Source organism: Dryobates pubescens, chromosome 13 (genome assembly GCF_014839835.1).
Source record: "Dryobates pubescens isolate bDryPub1 chromosome 13, bDryPub1.pri, whole genome shotgun sequence".
NCBI classification, from domain to species: Eukaryota; Metazoa; Chordata; class Aves; order Piciformes; family Picidae; genus Dryobates; species Dryobates pubescens.
The window spans coordinates 31629540-31647126 of NC_071624.1; the positions used below are offsets into that span (position 1 = coordinate 31629540).

At 64.8% G+C, this 17587-nt stretch overlaps 1 protein-coding gene across 1 annotated transcript in view; it reads left to right on the forward strand.

The window, feature by feature from the left end:
• The first annotated feature begins 5113 nt into the window (after window positions 1-5113).
• The window catches only part of CLUH (clustered mitochondria homolog), a 41257-nt gene continuing 28783 nt past the window's right edge, over window positions 5114-17587 (forward strand). Inside the window, exon 1 of the mRNA XM_054166591.1 lies at window positions 5114-5277. Within this exon, the coding sequence (XP_054022566.1) occupies window positions 5160-5277 (118 nt within the window). The 5' untranslated portion in view covers window positions 5114-5159. The remainder of the gene's footprint in view (window positions 5278-17587) is intronic.

Here is a 17587-nt window from a genome sequence, read left to right on the forward strand (position 1 = left end):
GGGGTGCAGCTCCTTGGCCTCCTGCTTCCCGGGGGTGTCGCACAAGCCAGGTGACACTTCGCCTCTGGAAGTGGCTTTTCTCTCAGGTTCAGAGAGGGGCTGCTGAGGATTTGTCTCTGCTCTCTTGACGTGGAAGAGGGCAATGTCTGGCTGTCCCTTGAGCTGTGGTGTGCACAGCTGCCTTCCCCTCTCCTTCCTAGACAATCCCAAGAGATGAGTCTGTGGCATTTTTATGATCAAATCCTGGGTAGGATCCTGGTGTTCACGCTGACCTGAGCACTGGGAAGGGGAGGGAGAGGGATGAGCCTCCTTCTGTGTAAATACCTGCCTAGCAATCATCATTTTTAGTGCCTAGTACGTAAATGAAGCAACCCTGTTGATCTGCAGGATCCTTCCCTCTCCACCACTAATTAGCAGCTTGCTCAAGGAGCTGATCTCATTTCCAGTGCCCCCATGGCTTCTCCCAGCGCTCTGCAGGGCTGGCAGCCAGCTGGGCAGGCCCTGAGCCCCCCTGGCAGAGCTGCCTGCAGCGAGGGGCTTGGTTCCTAGCAGGGTGGAGGGGGAGCATCCCTACATCCCTCTTCTCACCAATGTCCTGTGCTTGGAAATGAGTTGTGGGGCTGAGCCCTGCCCTTTCCCTGGGCCTCAGAGTGGGAAGGATCAGGCCCCCCCATGCTGTACCTGCTTCAGTCACTGCTGCTTTTTGGAGGGGGAGGGGGGGGAAGCTCTAGAGATACTATATATACACTTATATATATATATATATACACACATGCACTTGTTTTGAAGGGAAACCACTGTATGATTGTAATAGAAATGATGTTGAGATAAATTATTTTAATCCTTGTATTTATATAAAATGATCAAAGGGATCAAAATGATCCAAAAAGGGGGGAGGGGAAAGGGAAGAAACCCATGAATAAGATGACAGCATTCCTGCTGCTGCTGCTGGCCCCAGGGAGCCCCAGTGGGAGCCTGGGCAGCGGTTGCCCACCTCTCCCTGGGCTGGGAGGGGGCTCTCACAGCCCTCCCTGGGCTCAGCCCTTGGCCTGTGAGGTGCAGCAGGGAGCTGGCGGTGCCACCAGAGTCCAAAGGGCACACAGGGCCTCAAGCTGTGCTGGGTGCCCGAGAGGCAGAGAGCGAGGTGGGTACCTGCCAACACCTCCGAGCCTCCTGCGGAGCAAGCAAGGTGGCAGCTGGGCTGGTGGAGCTGGGAGCCTGCAGTGGGTGCAATGCAATAAATGCTCGGCTGTGCCACCCCTTCTGTGAGCCACGAGCTGCTGGGAGCTTGCTGCCTACAGAGCAGCAGCCGGGCACCGCTCCCCTGCACCCCCTTCCTGCTGCAGCTCTGCAGGGGGCTCAGGATTTGAGGGCTTTGGTTTGCTAACTCTCTTCTTCTTCTTGTTATGATTATGATGATGATGTTTGGGTTTGGTTTGGTTTGGTTTTGTTCCTAATGCTGCCTGAGAAAGCAACCTCTCACGTTGTGCAACCTCACAGCAGGCACAGGCCGAGGGGCAGGTGGGGAGGGGATGTGCCCACTGCCCACCCTGTGCTGTGCCCGTGCTGACCCCGGGCAGAGCAGTCAGGGGATTGTTCCCCCTGCCCCCCCTCCATGAATTAAAAAGCCATATTTACTGAATGTGTTTGCTGGGGCTACCCTAGGTGCTCCCTGCTGCCAGGGTGCCGTTGCAAAAGCTGCCCCCAGAACACCCCAAGGAGGCTGCAGAGCCTCCCCCCAGCACTGCACAGAGGCCTGTCCGTGGCACAGCCCAATCCTGCTGTCCTGGGCAGCTTTCCCCAAGCCAGAAAGAACTTCTACACAGACAGAGAGCTTGCCCATTGGAATGGGCTGCCCAGGAAGGTGGTGGGGTCAGTGTCCCTGGAGGTGTTTAAGAAGAGCCTGGATGGGGCACTTAGTGCCATGGTTTAGCTGATTAGGTAGGGTTGGGTGGTTGGTTGGAATGCATGATCTTGGAGGTCTCTTCCAACCTGGTTGATCCTGTGTGACCCCAAGGCTTTCTGCAAACCCCCTCAGTGCAGGTGAGGTTGGGTGCAGAGCCCAGCCATGGGTGCTGCATAGGGGCAGCCACCATGGAGGGGCCAAGGGGTGGTCTCTCCTGGGTGACCAGGAAAGCCAGCAGTGACACAGCAAGAAACATCTGCCTGAAGTGGCTGGAGAGCTGGAGCCAGCCACAGCCAGGGGTTGCTGTGCTCTGCACAGTGCATCTCCAGGCATGAGTTAGAATAGAATCACAGAATGGAATTAACCAGGTTGGAAAAGACCTTCGAGTCCAACCTATCACCCAACACCACCTAATCAACTGAACCATGGCACCAAGAGCCTCGTCCAGGCTCTTCCTAAACACTTCCAGTGATGGGGACTCCACCACCTCCCTGGGCAGCACATCCCAACAGCCAGTCTCTCTTGCTGTGAAGAATTTCTCCCTAACACCCAGCCCAAGCCTCCCCTTGTTCCCCAGAAGCAGCTCCCAGGAGGCAGAGGGAAGACAGCGCCGCGGTGCTGCTCTCCCCGCCGGGAAGGTCAATCAGCAGCCTGCTGACGGACTCCCATCTTTGGGACCTCGCAAGGGCTTCATGTGCAGCCTTGCCAAGAGGCTCCTGCCGGCCTGGTGAAGCTGCCACATCCTGCCCTTCTCCGGGAGCACCAGCCCCGGCATTCCCAGCTTCCTGACAAGCCAGTCTGGCTGTAGTGACGCCAGGGCCGCCTCGCTGCACGTCTGTTCTTGTCACCCTCTTGCACTGTCGGCGCCTGGCTGCCAGGTCCTGCAGGGAACACGATAGGAGGGGAGAGAGAATTCCCTCCCTGCCTCCCTCCCTCCTGCCCGTGGGTTGCCTCACGCTGCAGATAAGATCAGCACTGCCAGCGTGCCAGGCTGGTGAGCAAGGCAGCCCTGGGATCAATGGGCACGGCCGCCGAGGATCCTGGCATGCAGCGTGGTCTGCGAGAGCACAGCCACGAGTGCCCTGTCCCCTCGCTGGGCACGGCTGCCCTGCTCCCCGAGGCCACGGTCCTGCCCCCTCTGGCTGCACCCAACACCAGCCCATGTGGCACCCGGCCCTCCACAGGCTGTGGTGATGCCTCCAGCCTCTTTCCTACAGATTTCACTGGTCTTGTGGCGTCCAAAAGAGGTCCCTGCCCCTGTCATTGGGAATGAGAGCTCTCAGGCCATGGGAACCCCTCAGATCTTTGTATGGCTGAACAAAGAGGCCCTTGCCCCCCAAGCAGACCCACAGCCCCTCAGCCCTGCAAGGGTGGGCACCATCTGTGTTAGCTTGGGTGTTTCAAGGTCACACAGAAGGTTGCTGTCATCCCAGAGCTTGCCAAGGTTGTAAGAGGCCTCCTTAGGTGGGGACAACACCTCTGCCTGGCCAGAGCCATGCTTGGGGTCCCTGAGGAGCGCTCTGGCAGGGGGACAGGGAAGGAAGCAGCCCTTGGGTGCAGCTGCCCTGGTCCCAGGGCGGCTGCAGTTCTCTCAGAGCAGAAACCTTCTCCTTGGCCGAGTTTGTGAAGCTCAGCTGAGAACAACAGAAGCCTGTGCCTCGTGCTGGGGAGAGCCACTGTGGTGGGACAGATGCCAAAGGTTTGATACTGCTCTGCTCTATCTGAATGTTCATTCCACCCCGTGTCACCATCCTTGCCGGGCCCATGTTAACGTCCACTTTGCTTTCCAACCAAGTGCTTTTCCGACCCCCTTCGTACCCAGAGTATGGAGCTGTACTTTTAGGAGTTGTTGTACTATTGCCTTTCTTTCTTAATAAAGGAGATTGAAATCTGCACAGGGTTGTCCTGTCCTGCCCCAGCGCCTCCAAACCACACACCACGAAGATCTCTGACTCCTGCCTCACCACCCAGAGCTGCTCCACAACTCTGGGGAGAGCTTACAGCATCCTGTAAAGAACTGATTCCCCCTTTTAAAGGGGGCTACAGGGAAGACAGGGAGGAACTTCATCAGGGAGTGTGGTGATGGGGCAAGGGGTAATGGTTTCAAACTGTGCCAGGGGAAGTTTAGGCTGGAGGTGAGGAGAAAGTTCTTCACAGAGTTGTTGGCCATTGCAATGTGCTGCCCAGGGAGGTGGTGGAGTCACTGTCCCTGGAGGTGTTCAGAAAGGGATTGGATGTGGCACTTGGAGCCATGGTTTAGGAGTCCTGAGGTGCTGGGTGATAGGTTGGACTTGATGAGCTCTCAGATCTTTTCCAACCTAACTGATTCTATGGTATTTGGGAAGACATTCTTCACAGTCAGGGGGGTGAGGCACAGCAACAGTTTGCCCAGAGCTGTGGATGTCCCATCCCTGGAAGTGCTCAAGGCCAGGCTGGATGGAGCCTTGAGCAACCCGGGCTAGCGGAAGGTGTCCCTGCCCATGGCAGGGGGGCTGGGACTAGACCATCTTGAAGGACTCTTCCAACGCAACCCATTCTGTGAGCTGCTGGGCTGCAGAGGGCCGCCAGGAGCCCGCGTCCCCCAGCAGCGCCTGGCACTGGGTCCGTACCCAGCCCCGCTAACACAGAGTAAGAGCTGCACGGCCAAGCCGCTGCCCTGGCGAGGGCACGGGCAGCCCCACCGCACCCTCCACGCCCCCCGGGAGCGCTCCCGCCGTCTCTGCAGCCCCTCCCGCCTCGGGACCCCAACTTCAGGAAGATGGCTGGGCCGTGCTCAGCGGCTCCCCGCTGTCCCGGGAGCCCGCCGGGAGCCCCAGGCCAGCCCTCGGAGCTGCGGCGAAAGCAGAAGCAGCCGTGGCCGTGCGGCACCGGGCGCAGGGGCCCCGCCGCAGCAGCTCCCCGAGCGCCTGCGGCCGGGGCGCCGCCAACCCCCGGGCCCGCCGGGCGACCTTGCGGCCTCCGGGAAGGTCGCAGGGAACTGGGCGGGAGCGAGCGGCTGCAGCAGAGGGTGACCTTCCCCGGGGCCTCCCCGAGCCCCGCTTCCCCCTCCCTGGCCGGGCGCCAGGCGCGGCCGCGGCTCGCTGCCGGGGGCGGTTCGCGCGGGCCCTGGCGCTGCCCCTTTAAGGCGTTGCCGGGGCGGCGGAGGTTGGTCCCGGGCGGCTGCCGTAGCGGCGCGGGGCCGCTGCACCACGTGGGGCCGGAGCGGCGCTGTCCTTCGCGGCGGGCGGGCGGGCGCGGGGCTCGGCGCGGCCCCATGGTCATTAAAGCGGACGAGATGCCGCCGGCCGCCGTGCCGGCTGCCGCGCAGGGCGGCGAGCAGCAGGAGCCGGGGCCCCGCGGCAGGAGGCCGGCGGAGACGCAGCAGCGCCCCGGTAAGGGGATCGCCGCGGCTCGGCCGGGACGGGGGCCTTCGACGGGAGCGCGGCTGGCCGGGAGCGGAGGGGACTGGCGGGGCTGGGGTGCCCGTCCCGGGGCGGGAAACGTCCCAGCGGGGCGCACCCGCCGTCCCCTTCCCGGCGCCGCGGCGCACGGGGCGCGCCGGGGGTGTCGCGGGGTGACAGGGGAGCGGGGATCGGGGCCGTCACGGGGAGCTGGGGCGCTTCTGTCAACTTGGGCTGCTCGTCCTGTCAGGGGAGACCCCGCCGGGGCTGCCCGGGCCCGGCACAGCTGCCTCGCCGCAGGGCCGGCTTCCCGGCCCCCCCGGCCCGGCGCAGGGTTTTTTTGCGGGGCAGCCGTGTCGGGCCCCGACGGCCGATCCGCGGCTCAGGGAGGCTCCGCGCAGCGCTCCCCGGGGCCGCCGCCTTGCTGGGGGAGGCCGCTGGCTGCCAGGGCCGGAGGCCGCGGCGCTGGCAGCGGGGCCGGGACGCGTGATTCCTGCAGCTCCTCCGTGTCCCGGCGAGGCCGAGCCGAAGGACGGGACCCGAGGTAACCGCGAGGGATCGGCCGCGTCGTGCGGCGGCCCCGGCCCGGCCGGGCCTGTCCCCGCGGAGCAGGGAGCCCCGGGCTCCGGTGAAGGTCACCTTCACCGGGCCGCACCACCGCGCGGCCGCGGGGGGGGAGTGCCCGCGCCGGGGCCCCGCAGCTCCCCCGACCGGCCCCGCCGCTGCCCAGGCCCGGGCCTGCCAGGCGCCGCAGCGGGCCGGGCCGGGCCGGGCGATCCACGGGGCAGGGCCCGCCGGTGCCCGGGGCCTCGGCTGCGGGGAAGCGGTTGCCGTTCCTGTCACCGTGCGGGGCCCTTGCTGGTAGCGGCCGGGGCGCCTGGTGCGGGGCAGGCTTCCAGGAGCGGCCGGCAGGGCCCGAAGTTGGCTGCGGGCACGCTGGGCACCCGGGGTGCGGGCACTGCCCCGCTTCGGGCTGTTGGCGTCCCTGCTGCGAGAGGCAGGAGGGAGCTGGCTCTCCAGGGCGTTTGGCGTGCAGGAGCTGCTGGCACGCTGGGAAATGCTCAAGAGCAAGAACTTTGCCTTGCCTGGGAAGGGCACATGGCTCGGTCGAGACCTCGGCTGAAAGCTGCTGGCGTTAACTCCCGTTTTGCTGCCTGCTCTCGTTTGAAACCGGAGCCTGAGTGGCTCAGACCGGGGACAGAGTGCAGCCCCGCGTCCAGCACCACCTCCGTGGCTTTGGGTGCAGGCCAGGGGAGACCGTCACCTGCTCTGCAGTTGTCTGAGTTTGGTGCATTGTATCTTCGGGAGGTCACGGTCCTGAGCGCCGCTCTCCAGCTCGGCTCTTTCCCCTGACCTTTCCTGTGCAAGGGAACGAAGGGTGGCAGCAGCACGGCTTGGGGCCGGCCTTCGGCCCGAGCCACCACGCGGAGCTGCTGAGCCAGTGACTGCCACTTCCTCCCCCCCCGCCCCGGGGTTTATGGGGGCCAGGGGAGTTTTTGGAGTTTGCCACCCAAAGCAAAGTTCAGGGAGCAGGCTGGATGCCGCTCAGGAGCTGGCAGCAGGCTGCTGAGCGCCTCCTGCCCCCTGCGCGGCGGGCGGCCCCTGCCAGCAGCTGGGCTAAAGAGTGATGTGCTGCGATGCCAGCCTCGGCAGGCTGCTGAAGGAGCAGGCAGGTGGAAAAGGCCTCACCGGCTTTCAGCCCTGCAGGGTTGCTCAGTCCCCTCCGGGGGCTGGGGAGGAGGGGGAGGAGGGCTCCTGTCCTGCTTGGGAGCCTGGGGCTGGAGTGGTGCATGAGAGAGGTGCTGTGCTGCACTGGAGCTGGGGGCAGCCTGCCCTCTGGCATCAGCGGTGGGACAGGCTCTGGTTCCTAGGCCTCTGCCAGCCAGGGAGCTTCAGCTCAGGCTCTGCCAGCCAGGGAGCTTCAGCTCAGGCTCTGCCAGCCAGGGAGCTTCAGCTCAGGCTCTGCCCTGGTGCACCCAGTGCTGCCTGTGCAGCTCTCGGAGCGCCCAGCTTGGGCACCCTTCTTTGTCTGGGCAGTGGGCAGGCCCTGGGGGGGGCATTTCACTGAGGAAAGGCACCCTGCTGCTGTGCCAGGCCTTGAGACTTGGGGCTGTGCTCTCTGGCTGGTGAGAGGTGGGAGGGCTGATAAGTGCTTCTCTGTACCTCCAAGCTAGACAAAACCATCAGGGACAGCGATTCTGTGTGCAGGGACAGACAAAACCAGGGCCAGCTGGGGCTGCTGCAGCGATTCCTGGTGGGGGCAGTTACAGGTTTAATCATCCTCCTTATCAGCTAGCAGGAGATCAAGGGACAGCCACTCTTGGATTAGTTTTGTCCTGCACTTGTTGCTGCCCTGGAAGAAGTTTGTCTCCCAGGCCAGTTCAGTAGTGCTTCTGGCTGCCAGCAGATGCTTTTCAACCTTGGCTTGCCCAAAGATTGGCTTTTCCCAGCGAGATCTCTCTGGCCCTGTGCTTCCAGCCACCCATATCTCCAGCCACATCTTCTCTCAAGAGAGCAGAGGATGCAGGTGGTGGTGGGAGACCGCTGGGGAGGCCCAGGAGCGGCTGTGCACGAGGAGCAAGGTCAGGAGGCTGATTCTTAATCTGGGGATCTGCTATCCCTGTGTGTCGCCCGACCTTGGAGGCTTGGAAAGGGCTGATCTGCTGGCAGCTGGGCTCTCAGTGTGCAGTTTGAACAGGCACTTGGGGGGGAGAATCAGAGGAACATTGTGCAAGAGAAATCTGATCCCTGCTACAAGGGTAAGGAGCGGAAAGGAGCCTGATAACGCAGTGTCTGTGCAGCAGGATGGGGTAGGGGAGCCCAGGGGATGGTGTCTGGGGTGGTTCTGCCAGCGAGATAAGAGTGCTGAGCTCCTGCTGGAAGCTCACTGCTCTGCCTGAGCAGCCCTGCTCCTGGGTTTCCCAGCTGAAAAGTGGAAGTAAGTAGGTCAGGAGCACGCACCTAGATAAATCCAGCGGCAGCACTGCCTCCTGCACGGCAGAGACAGCCCTCTGAGGAGACTGCTGGGTTTGCTGGGCTTGGCATCTCCCCCCTGTCCTGCCACAGCCTCCCAGCACTCACTCTGCTCCCTTGCCCTGTGCCCTGCTGCTTGTCACTCCCCAGAGCTCTGAAGGTCTGTGATGTGCATTGGAGGAGCCAAACCCCCGGGGGCAGTGCTTGGACAGAGCACCCAAGCTGATGACCAGAGCATGGCGGTGGTGGCTGTGGCTGTTCTGGCAGCAGGTCACTTCTCCTGCAGCAGCAGCAAGGCTGTCCAAGGGTCAGTGCCTGGTTCTCAGCTCCCAGCAGCACGTGGCTGGTGCAGCAGAGCTTGCCACATGCCCCTCTGCCAGCTGAACTTTCTGTTCTGCATTCCAGCTGTTTAAGGTTAGTGAGCCTGGCAGGAGTGGTTACCTGGCACTCTGTTGACACTGCAGCAGGGATGTGCTCACAGGGGTGACCAACCCTGCCTGTCCCACCTCTGGGTGGGACCTCTGTGCTGGCAGGAGCAAGCTCCTTTCTCAGGCTGAAGAAATAACTGCTGCTCATTGCTGCCTGACTGGTCCTGAGGGAAGAAGCCTGTGAAGCAAGCCCTGGAGAGAGGTCCCCTCCAGCACAGCGGCATTGCACTAATGGCTCAGCTTTGAAAACATTTCCCTAGCTTGCCCTTCTCCTTCTCTTTGGAGCTCTGCTGCAACCTGTTGACAGAGCTGCAGGCTCAGAGGACTGTTGTGCAGTTACTGCCCAGCAACATAAAGCTGCAGGAGGGTGGCTCCTGCCCTGCTTGCCTGCAGCTCCTGGGGGTGGGATTAGCCTGACTCCAGCCCTGCTTCCCAGGCTCTCCCTTGCTGCCCTCCTGCTGGGCTGGGTGGCACTGGGGGTGGTGATGTGGATGCTGCCTGGTGGCTGTGTGGCACTGGGGGTGGTGATGTGGATGCTGCCTCTCAGTGGTGCCCTGCATGAAGGTGTGGGGGGCAAGGCTCTCACCTTGCTGGCAGAGGTGCCAAAGCCTCTGCCAGCCTGAACGCTCGGTGTGCAGGTTAAGGTGGGCTGTGGTGCCAGCTGGGGTTGTGGCACTGTGTGAGGTGGGACAGGGTGCTCAGTGTCCCTGGCAGAGATGTTGCTGTGGGATGAGGGAGTTTCCCAGGCTGCTGCTGGCCTGGGGCAGCTGTGGGCAGCTGGCACAGGGCTGGCCGAGTGGGAGGCTGTGGGCTAATTGGCACATCGGTGCCACAGGATGCAGGAAGGCAGAGAGAGCTGCTGGGCACAGCATCACAGCCATCAGCTCTCCCATGCTAACCCTACCCAGAGCCCTCTCTGTCACCTCTGTGGGTCCTGGGGTCCACATGGAGGTCTGGGTAGGGTCTGGCAGGGTCCTCCCAGGCTTGCGCTGCGCGGAGTCCCCTCCGGAGCTGCTGTGGCTGCAGTGGGGGAGGGCAGCGTGGGGTGAAGCTGGAGCAGCACTGCACCACCCTGCAGCTGTGCCTGCTCCTGTCTGCAGGCCTGATGCTCTGCTGGGCCCACTGCAGGGGAGTGCATTGTCTGGGGCTCTCCTGGGTAGCCTTCTGCAGCTGAGGTGTGTGCAGAGTAAAATGCACCTCTGGCAGAGCCCTCAGCTGAGTGCTGGTGTCTGGAGTGTGATTCCCTCCTCCACATCTCTTCTCCTGGCCTGTGAGAAACGTGCTCTTCCCCCAGAGCTGATGGTTTTGCTGGTGCTGATCTTTGCCCTTTGCCTTAGGTGCTACTCTTTGCTCCCGGTCTGTGTGGTGTTTGAGTTGCAGGTTGCTGGAGGGGGGTCGCCCAGCCAGCTGGTTTCAGGGCTGAGCTTCCTGAGCTGTGGGCACACAGAAAGCTTGCACAGGGCCTGAAGTGGAGTTCCCAGGTGTGGAGAGCACGGTGTGGGTGACTGGGGGTGCCAGATGCAAAGCAGGAGGCGTTCTGGTGCCTGTAAGTGCCTGAGCCTGCAGCTGTGGGACCCCGAGAGTGCCCCAGGGCACAGCTGTGGTGCACCAGTCCAGCACCAACATGAACACAGGCAAGCCACAAACTTCTGAGCAGGCTGGAATGTGGCTGGAGCTGTTTCAGTCTGTACCAGCCAAACTTGGGATGCACAGGAGCTAAGAATGAGCCATCCCTGCTCTTGCCACCCGTGGGAGGTGGGTGCCACGGCAGCCCAGTGAGGCCAGGGCCCTGCTGAGAGCTGGGCTGCAGCCCAGGCCCCGGCACCGGGGAGCCGCTGCAAAGCAAAGGTGGTGCTTACCCCTCTGCCCACAGATGGGCCCCAGCCAGCCAGGGCTTCCTGAGCAGCTCTGAGGAGTCCCTGTGGTGCTTGGTGAAGAGGTGCTTGTGGCACCTCCGGTGCTGGAGGCTTCAGGGAAGCTGTGGTTTCCGTGGAGGAGGTGGAAGGAGGCTGCTCTGCCGTGTCTGCCTGGTGGCTGGGCTGGGCTGGGCTGGCCAGGCCACCAGGGCCATCTCTGGAGGTGATGCCTCTTTGTTTAGTCACTTCATTCAGCGTTCATTAGGCTGTTTATTGCCCTTTGTAATTCATCTGAGTTGCAGCTGGCATTTGCTCCACTGCCACCAGCCTCCACGTGTTGGAGCTGGCCTGCACTGCCCTGCTCTGAGCTGCTTTGGCTTGAGCTGAGGAAGTGCTGCTCAGGTTCAGGAGACCTCCTGACCAGGGGGAGATTGCTTTACCTGTTCTCAGAGGTCTCTCTGTCAGGAGGAAGAGTTGAAGCTGTTAATACTTCTGAAGTCGTTCAAAAGGCATCAGAAAAACATGAGGTACTGATGCTGATGTGAGCTGAAAGCTGGTGCTGGCTCCCAAGGCACAGGGGTGCCTTGTTTTGGGGCTCCCAGGCCCAGGAGCCAACCCCAGGGCCCCTTGCTTGTTGGGACAGCAACTCAAAGGAGCTGGAGTGGCAGAGAGACCTCTCTCCTGGTTCCTCTTCTCCTTCAAGGGACACCAGAAGCTAGCCAGGTGTTTCTGTTGTCTGTTTTTCAGCTGGTTTCTGCCCTTCTCCTGGCAGGTGGCTTGCTGGGACGGGGGCTCCAGGGGCTGCTCCTGACCTTCCCAGGGCTGCCTTGGGGGCAGGGATTGCCCTCTGTCCATGTGAGCTGTGCTGGCCTTGAGCAAGGGCTCACGTGAGCTGCGTGCTCTTGGCTTTGAGCGTTGACATCCTGTCCTGGGCATGTGGCACGTATTTATCTTCTGCCCAGGGCAGAGTTGTGCCCCTTCCCATCCACAGAGGCATGCTGAGTGCCTGGGAGCCCTGCCAGGGAAGCCTGTGCTGGAGCCTGGGCTGCCCAGGGTGGGGGAGCTGCCAGGTTTGCCAAGCGGGCACCAGGGCTTTGCTGAGCAGGGCCAGGGCCTGCACATCACAGCCCATGTTTGAAAGATCCCACTCTTGTCACCCACCCTGGGAGATCAGGGCCACCAGAGGGACCCAAGCAGCGGGGTGTTGGTGTGGGTGGGTGCTGGTGGGGCCTGGCAGTGCTGCCAGGGGAAGGCAGGTCGCCGGTGGCCGTGGCACAGCCTGGCTGGTGGCACGCTGCGACCTGCTCTGCTGCGGCCTCCCTGGGGCACCTGGTGCTTGCAGGAGCCTCCAGCTCCCTAAATCCCTGCTCCACTTGCTGGGATTTCTCAAGTGGAGGTGAGGAGAGGAGAGGAGAGGCCTCAGGGGATTGTCTGTGTGGTTTGTGGTTGGTTTGTGTCTGATACGGCGGAGGACAGAGAATTCCCTCTGGAGACCGCTCGCTGCTTTCCCTGCCCGGCTGTTTTGTGCTTGCCTGCTTGGTATGGATGGCTGTGCCCGGGCCCAGGCGTGCCATAGTAACTGCCCAGGCCTTGGCATTCAGCGCAGCTGGCAGGGCTGGCAGCCCCGGGGTGCCCCAGCGCCCGTCCCGTGGTGCACCGCTGCGGCGCTCCGGCCGGGGCTATTTATAACCGGGCAGGGCTGGGGCTGGGGCTGGCACCCCCCTGCCCCGCCGGCCCCTCGGGCACACCTCCGGGCTGGCTCGGGCACGGCAGAGCTCCAGCCCCGGGGAGTCGCCCCTGGGGGCGCCGGCGGCGGAGGGGCGAAGGTCAGCGGGGGGCGCCTGGGGGGAGCTGCTGCCGGCCCGGATGTGGTGAGCGAGCGGGGGGCGAGCTCGGTGTGCGGGGCCCCCTGTGAAGCCAGCTGCCAGGCCCCTGCCTCCTGCCACCCTGGGGACGAGAAGGAGCTGCCTCTGGACCGCGAGAGCAGGCCAGCAGGTCCGGGCTGCGGAGGGCGAGGGCCGGCGCCCGGGAGCCTGCCCGCTGGGGACCTCGGCACGCAGCGGCAGCAGCACAGCCTGTCTAGCCCGGCGCTGTGGGAGCCGGGCCGCCCGGGAGCATGGGGAACAGCCTCTTCGCCAGCTGCTGCAGGCATGTCACCGAGCTGCTCTTCCAGCCGCGCCGCTCCGACTCGCCCGAGGAGAGCTCGCCGCTCCTGCCGAAGCCTCCTGCCGGCCGCCCCGACGGGCCAGAGGCTGCCCGCCGCGCCGGGCTGTATCCAGACATCATCCCCAGCACGGCTGTGACTGGAAGCCTGCACAGGTGCCCTCGACACATCCAAGCCCTGGCCGAGGCTGATGGAGCGGCGGTGTGTGCCGAGCGCGGCGCGGGAGCCGTGCCCGGGGGAGCAGGAGCCGTGCCCGGCGGTGCAAGAGCCGTGCCCGGCGGAGCAGGAGCCGTGGCCGGCGGCGAGGGGGCCGTGGCCGGCGGTGCAAGAGCCGTGGCCGGCGGCGCGGGGGCCGTGGCCGGCGGTGCAAGAGCCGTGGCCGGCGGCGCGGGGGCCGTGCCCGGGGGAGCAGGAGCCGTGGCCGGCGGTGCAAGAGCCGTGGCCGGCGGCGCGGGGGCCGTGCCCGGGGGAGCAGGAGCCGTGGCCGGCGGTGCAAGAGCCGTGGCCGGCGGCGCGGGGGCCGTGCCCGGGGGAGCAGGAGCCGTGGCCGGCGGTGCAAGAGCCGTGGCCGGCGGCGTGGGGGCTGTGGCCGGCAGCGCGGGAGCCGTGGCCGGCGGCGCGGGCCCTCCCCGGCGGGCAGCGCCTGCCCTTCCAGCCGACCTTGGGGCTGATCATGCTCAGTCGCTCCGGAGCTGCCTGAAACCTGAGGCCGGTGGCTCGGGCCACGGGCCCTGCCGCCGGGAAGGGCAGGTGGCCGCAGCTGGTGGGGGAGACGCAGCCCCTGGAGCCCGGCCGGCCGGCGAGGGACGAGCGGCCTCGCTGGGACCGGACAGGGCGCTGAGCTGGGGGGCTGCCGCTGCCTCCCCGGGGAGCCCTGGGACACCTTCCTCTGCTCTGCCAGCAAGCGTGGGGAGAACCTCCCCAGCCCAAAGCAGAGTCGTGCCAGCCATCCCCGCCAGCCAGCTGCCGCCCCAGGACTGTGGTCCTGTCCCTGAGGCCCTGGCACTGCCCACAAAGCAGCAGCAGCAGAAGAAGAGGAGGAAGAAAAAGCAGCTCACCCCTCTAGGTGCTCAGCAGCCTGGCTCTGGTGTGCTTCCTGTGGCCAGACACTGTGTGCCCGTGCTGGGGGCGGGTGGCTTGGCGGTGTGTGCCCCTGGGATGGGGCAGCAGGAGGGACAGAGGGGGCAGGAGGTGGTGTTTTGACTTCCCAGGAGGAGGAAAAGGAGGAAGGTGGTGAGATGTGCCCCCCAGGGTGTGTAGCACGGAGGGACCTGCCTGTGCCTTGTCCACCTTACCCAGCAGGCGTGAAGGCTTTTGCTGGCTTTTGCCTTCATTCACCAGGCAAAGCCTTCTGGTCTGTGGCTGCAGGCACAGACCCCTGAGGGCTGGGGGTGGCTCTGCCAGGGCAGGGAGCAGTGGGGGACGGTGAGGGACACGGCAGTGTTGGCTCACAGGTCAGGGGGGATGCCCAGGCTGTGGGGATGGAGCAGCTCTGCAGCTGCCCTGAGCACAGGGATGAGCTCTTCCTCCTCCTCCTCTCCATGCATCTTTCCAGTGCTGTGGGGACAGTGGGGCCCTGGCCCCTTGCTGCGGTGTGGGAGGGGAGCAGCTGCTGGGCCGCATCCTGCTTTCCTCCTCTCCTCCTCCATGAGCTGGCACAGCACTGCTGGAGCCCGTGCCAGTCTGCAGCATGCCACCACATGGTAGCACCGTGGGTTTGTCCTTGGCAGGACGTCTGGGCGGCGAGAAGCTCAGGTTATTGGGTTTGTAAGTCTCAAGGTCAATTTCTGCCTTTCTGTCCCCAGGTTTTGTTTCCCTTTGCTGTGTGCAGTGCTGGATGTTGGCCTCGGCCTCTCTCTGGCTGGGGATGTGCAGGGAGGCAGCCCCGAGCTGCCTGCTTGCTGCCTGCCTCAGCTCCTCGCTGCTTTCCCTGTGCCAGCAGCAGCTGTTGGAGCTGCAGGCACAGCTGGGTGGGAGCCTGCAGGCACCGTCTGATGCTGCTCAGCATTCCAAGTGCCTTTGAGGAGAGAAAGGCAGAGTTTGGGCCTCGGAATGCCGCTGGGGCTGCTGCCAAGGAGCAGTGCTGAGCTCAGGGCTGGAAGGGGTTGGGGTCTGTACACCTCCAGCGCTGCTGACTGCAGGGCAGGAGACTCCATCGCCAGGGCAGTCCCTGCAGAGCAGCTGAGCTCTCAGCAGCCTTCCGTGGCTGGCTGAGCTGCTGGGCTCGGAAGGGGATCAGTGACTGCCTCGGCTCCGGCGGCTGCCTGCGAGCGGCCATCAGTCAGTAACAAAGGCTCCCCTGAGCTGCGCTCTCTGTCGGGGGCCGCCGCCGGCAGCCCTCGGGTTCGGCTGAGGACCCTCCTGCGTGCCAGGGGCCCGGCTGCTTGGGCTTGAGGTGCCCCTAGCTCTGCAGGGAGTGGAGCAGGGGCTGGCACCTTGGTGTGTCCAGGGGCACAGAGCAGGCCCGCTCCTCGTCCTGATGCTCTCTGCCAGGCGATGCCCGGGGGAGGGGGTGCCTGTGCCACCTCCCCCCTCAGCCCTGCTCTGCTTTGCCTGGGTCTTGCCCGTGCAGGAGGCTTGCTCAGGCTGCGCTGGGAGCCTGCTGGGAGCGTGGTGTCGCAGCTGGGCCGGCAGCCAGCGCCTCGGCAGCCTGCGCCGTGCCCGCGGGCACACGCCGGGCACCGGGGGCAGGAGGGTCCTTGCTGGGTGCCTGGCACGTCCCTGGGGGGGGCTGGGGGCAGCTGGAGGTCACAGCCTGTGGCTGAGGAGCGGGTGGGACAGGGCCCTGTGCCTCGGCCACCTCCTGTGGCGCAGCCGGGGCACGGCAGCTTCTCCTGCGGGTGGGACACAGCTGAACACAGCTCCTGGGGCTTGAGCTGGGAGTGAGGGGCAGCAGGGAGGGCTCTGCAGGTGCCTGCCAGGTGCCCCCTTTGCTCTTCCTGCCATCCTGGCCACGCTGCTCCCACCTGCCCGGCGGCTTTGCCTCCCTCTCCCTGCTGGCACCGCTGAGGCCGCGGCACAGCCGGCCTGCGGCGGGCACCGGGAGCTGGTGACCCAGTTTTGAGGCAGGTGGGTGCAGCTCTGCTCCCTGCAGGGAGAGCACATGCCATGAGTCAGCACCCAGCAGGCAAGCTCCCAGCTCCCTGTGGTGCCATCGGCTGGGCCGGGAACAGAAGGCTGCTGGAGCTGCCCCGCTCCCTGCGAGCCCTGCTGGCCTTGGGTCCCGGCCTCAGCCTGGGTTCCTGCACTGCAGTCAGTGCTGGCTGGAGCTGGAGCTCCTGGCACCAGCAGGCAGGGAGGTGTTGCCTCTACTTGTCTGTTCTGTTGGCACAGTGCAGAGCTGTACCAGCCCTGGCTGCACTCAGCTGGGGAAGGAGGGCTGGGAGGGGAGAGTGCTCTGTGCCTGCAGGCCAGGGCCACAGTTCAGGGATGCTGCCCTGCTGGGCGGGCAGGGGCTGGGCCAAGCCTGGCTGGGAAGCCTGCTGAGTTGTCCTGTTGGTGAGGCTGGGGATCCCAGGTGCAGCAGCTCCCCTGCAGCGGCAGCAGCTCCCCTGCAGCGGCAGCAGCTCCCCGGCAGCAGCTCCCCTGCAGCGGCAGCAGCTCCCCTGCAGCAGCTCCCCTGCAGCGGCAGCAGCTCCCCTGCAGCGGCAGCAGCTCCCCTGCAGCAGCTCCCCTGCAGCAGCTCCCCTGCAGCAGCTCCCCTGCAGCAGCTCCCCTGCAGCAGCTCCTCTGCAGCAGCTCCCCTGCAGCAGCTCCCCTGCAGCAGCTCCCCGGCAGCAGCTCCCCGGCAGCAGCTCCCCTGCAGCAGCAGCAGCTCCCCTGCAGCAGCTCCCCTGCAGCAGCTCCCCTGCAGCAGCTCCCCTGCAGCAGCTCCCCTGCAGCAGCTCCTCTGCAGCAGCTCCCCTGCAGCAGCTCCCCTGCAGCAGCTCCCCTGCAGCAGCTCCCCTGCAGCAGCTCCCCTGCAGCGGCAGCAGCTCCCCTGCTCTGCCTGCTCGCCACTGCATGTCCAGGCAGCCCGGGAGGGTGCTGTGCTGGCTGCAGGGTGTGAGCCAGGGCTGTGCCAGCCCTCTGGGCATGCTGTGGTTTTGCTGCAACCACATCTCTCCGGGCAGGTTTGTGTGGAGCTTCTTCTTGCTCCTTTCCTGGCGTGACTGCAGCTTGCCAGAGCCGCAGCCAGGCCTCTCCCCGGGCTGGCCTCTGGTGCCATGTGCCAAGGAAATGAATGGCTGGTGCTGGGGACAGGCCCTGGGTGCCAGGGCAGGTGAGCAGCAGCTGCTGGGGGGCTGGAGCCGGCAGGGGCTGCTCGGGTGGCTGTGCCCTGCTGCCTGTTGCTTTGCTTCCCTGGGGTTCCGTCCCGCCTTCCACCCTGTCCTGAGCCGGCCCTGGCAGTGGCTCTGTGGCAGGTCTGCTGCTGCCAGCTGTGGTGTGTGACCCTCTGGGGACACCCCAGCAGGTTCTGTCGCTGCAGCCTCGCCTTGGCTGCAGAGATGTGCAGGGGGTGCGGCGCTGCCACCCCTGTGCTCGCAGCAGGCGGCTCTGGAGTGGCTTTCTGAGCTGCTGCAGCAGTTGGGGCTGGTGGGTGAGTGCCAGCCAGGAGAGCTTCAGGTCCTGAGGCTGCAGCACCAGTCTGTGTGTCAGGAATGAAGGGGGGGAGCTGCCAGCTCCCCTGGAGCACAGCTGGGCTGGGATTGGTGTCTTGCTAGGAGGAGGAAGGAGTCCTGCCAGGCAGAGCTGGCTGGAGGGCTGCAGCTTGGTGCTTGGCAGCTCCAGGGCAGCATTCTGGCTTTGAGCAGCCCTGACCCCATGCAGCCTTTTGGAAAGGCTGTTCCCAGCGCTGGGGAAGGCCTCAGCCTGCTCTGGGTGCCTGGGAACACCAAGCT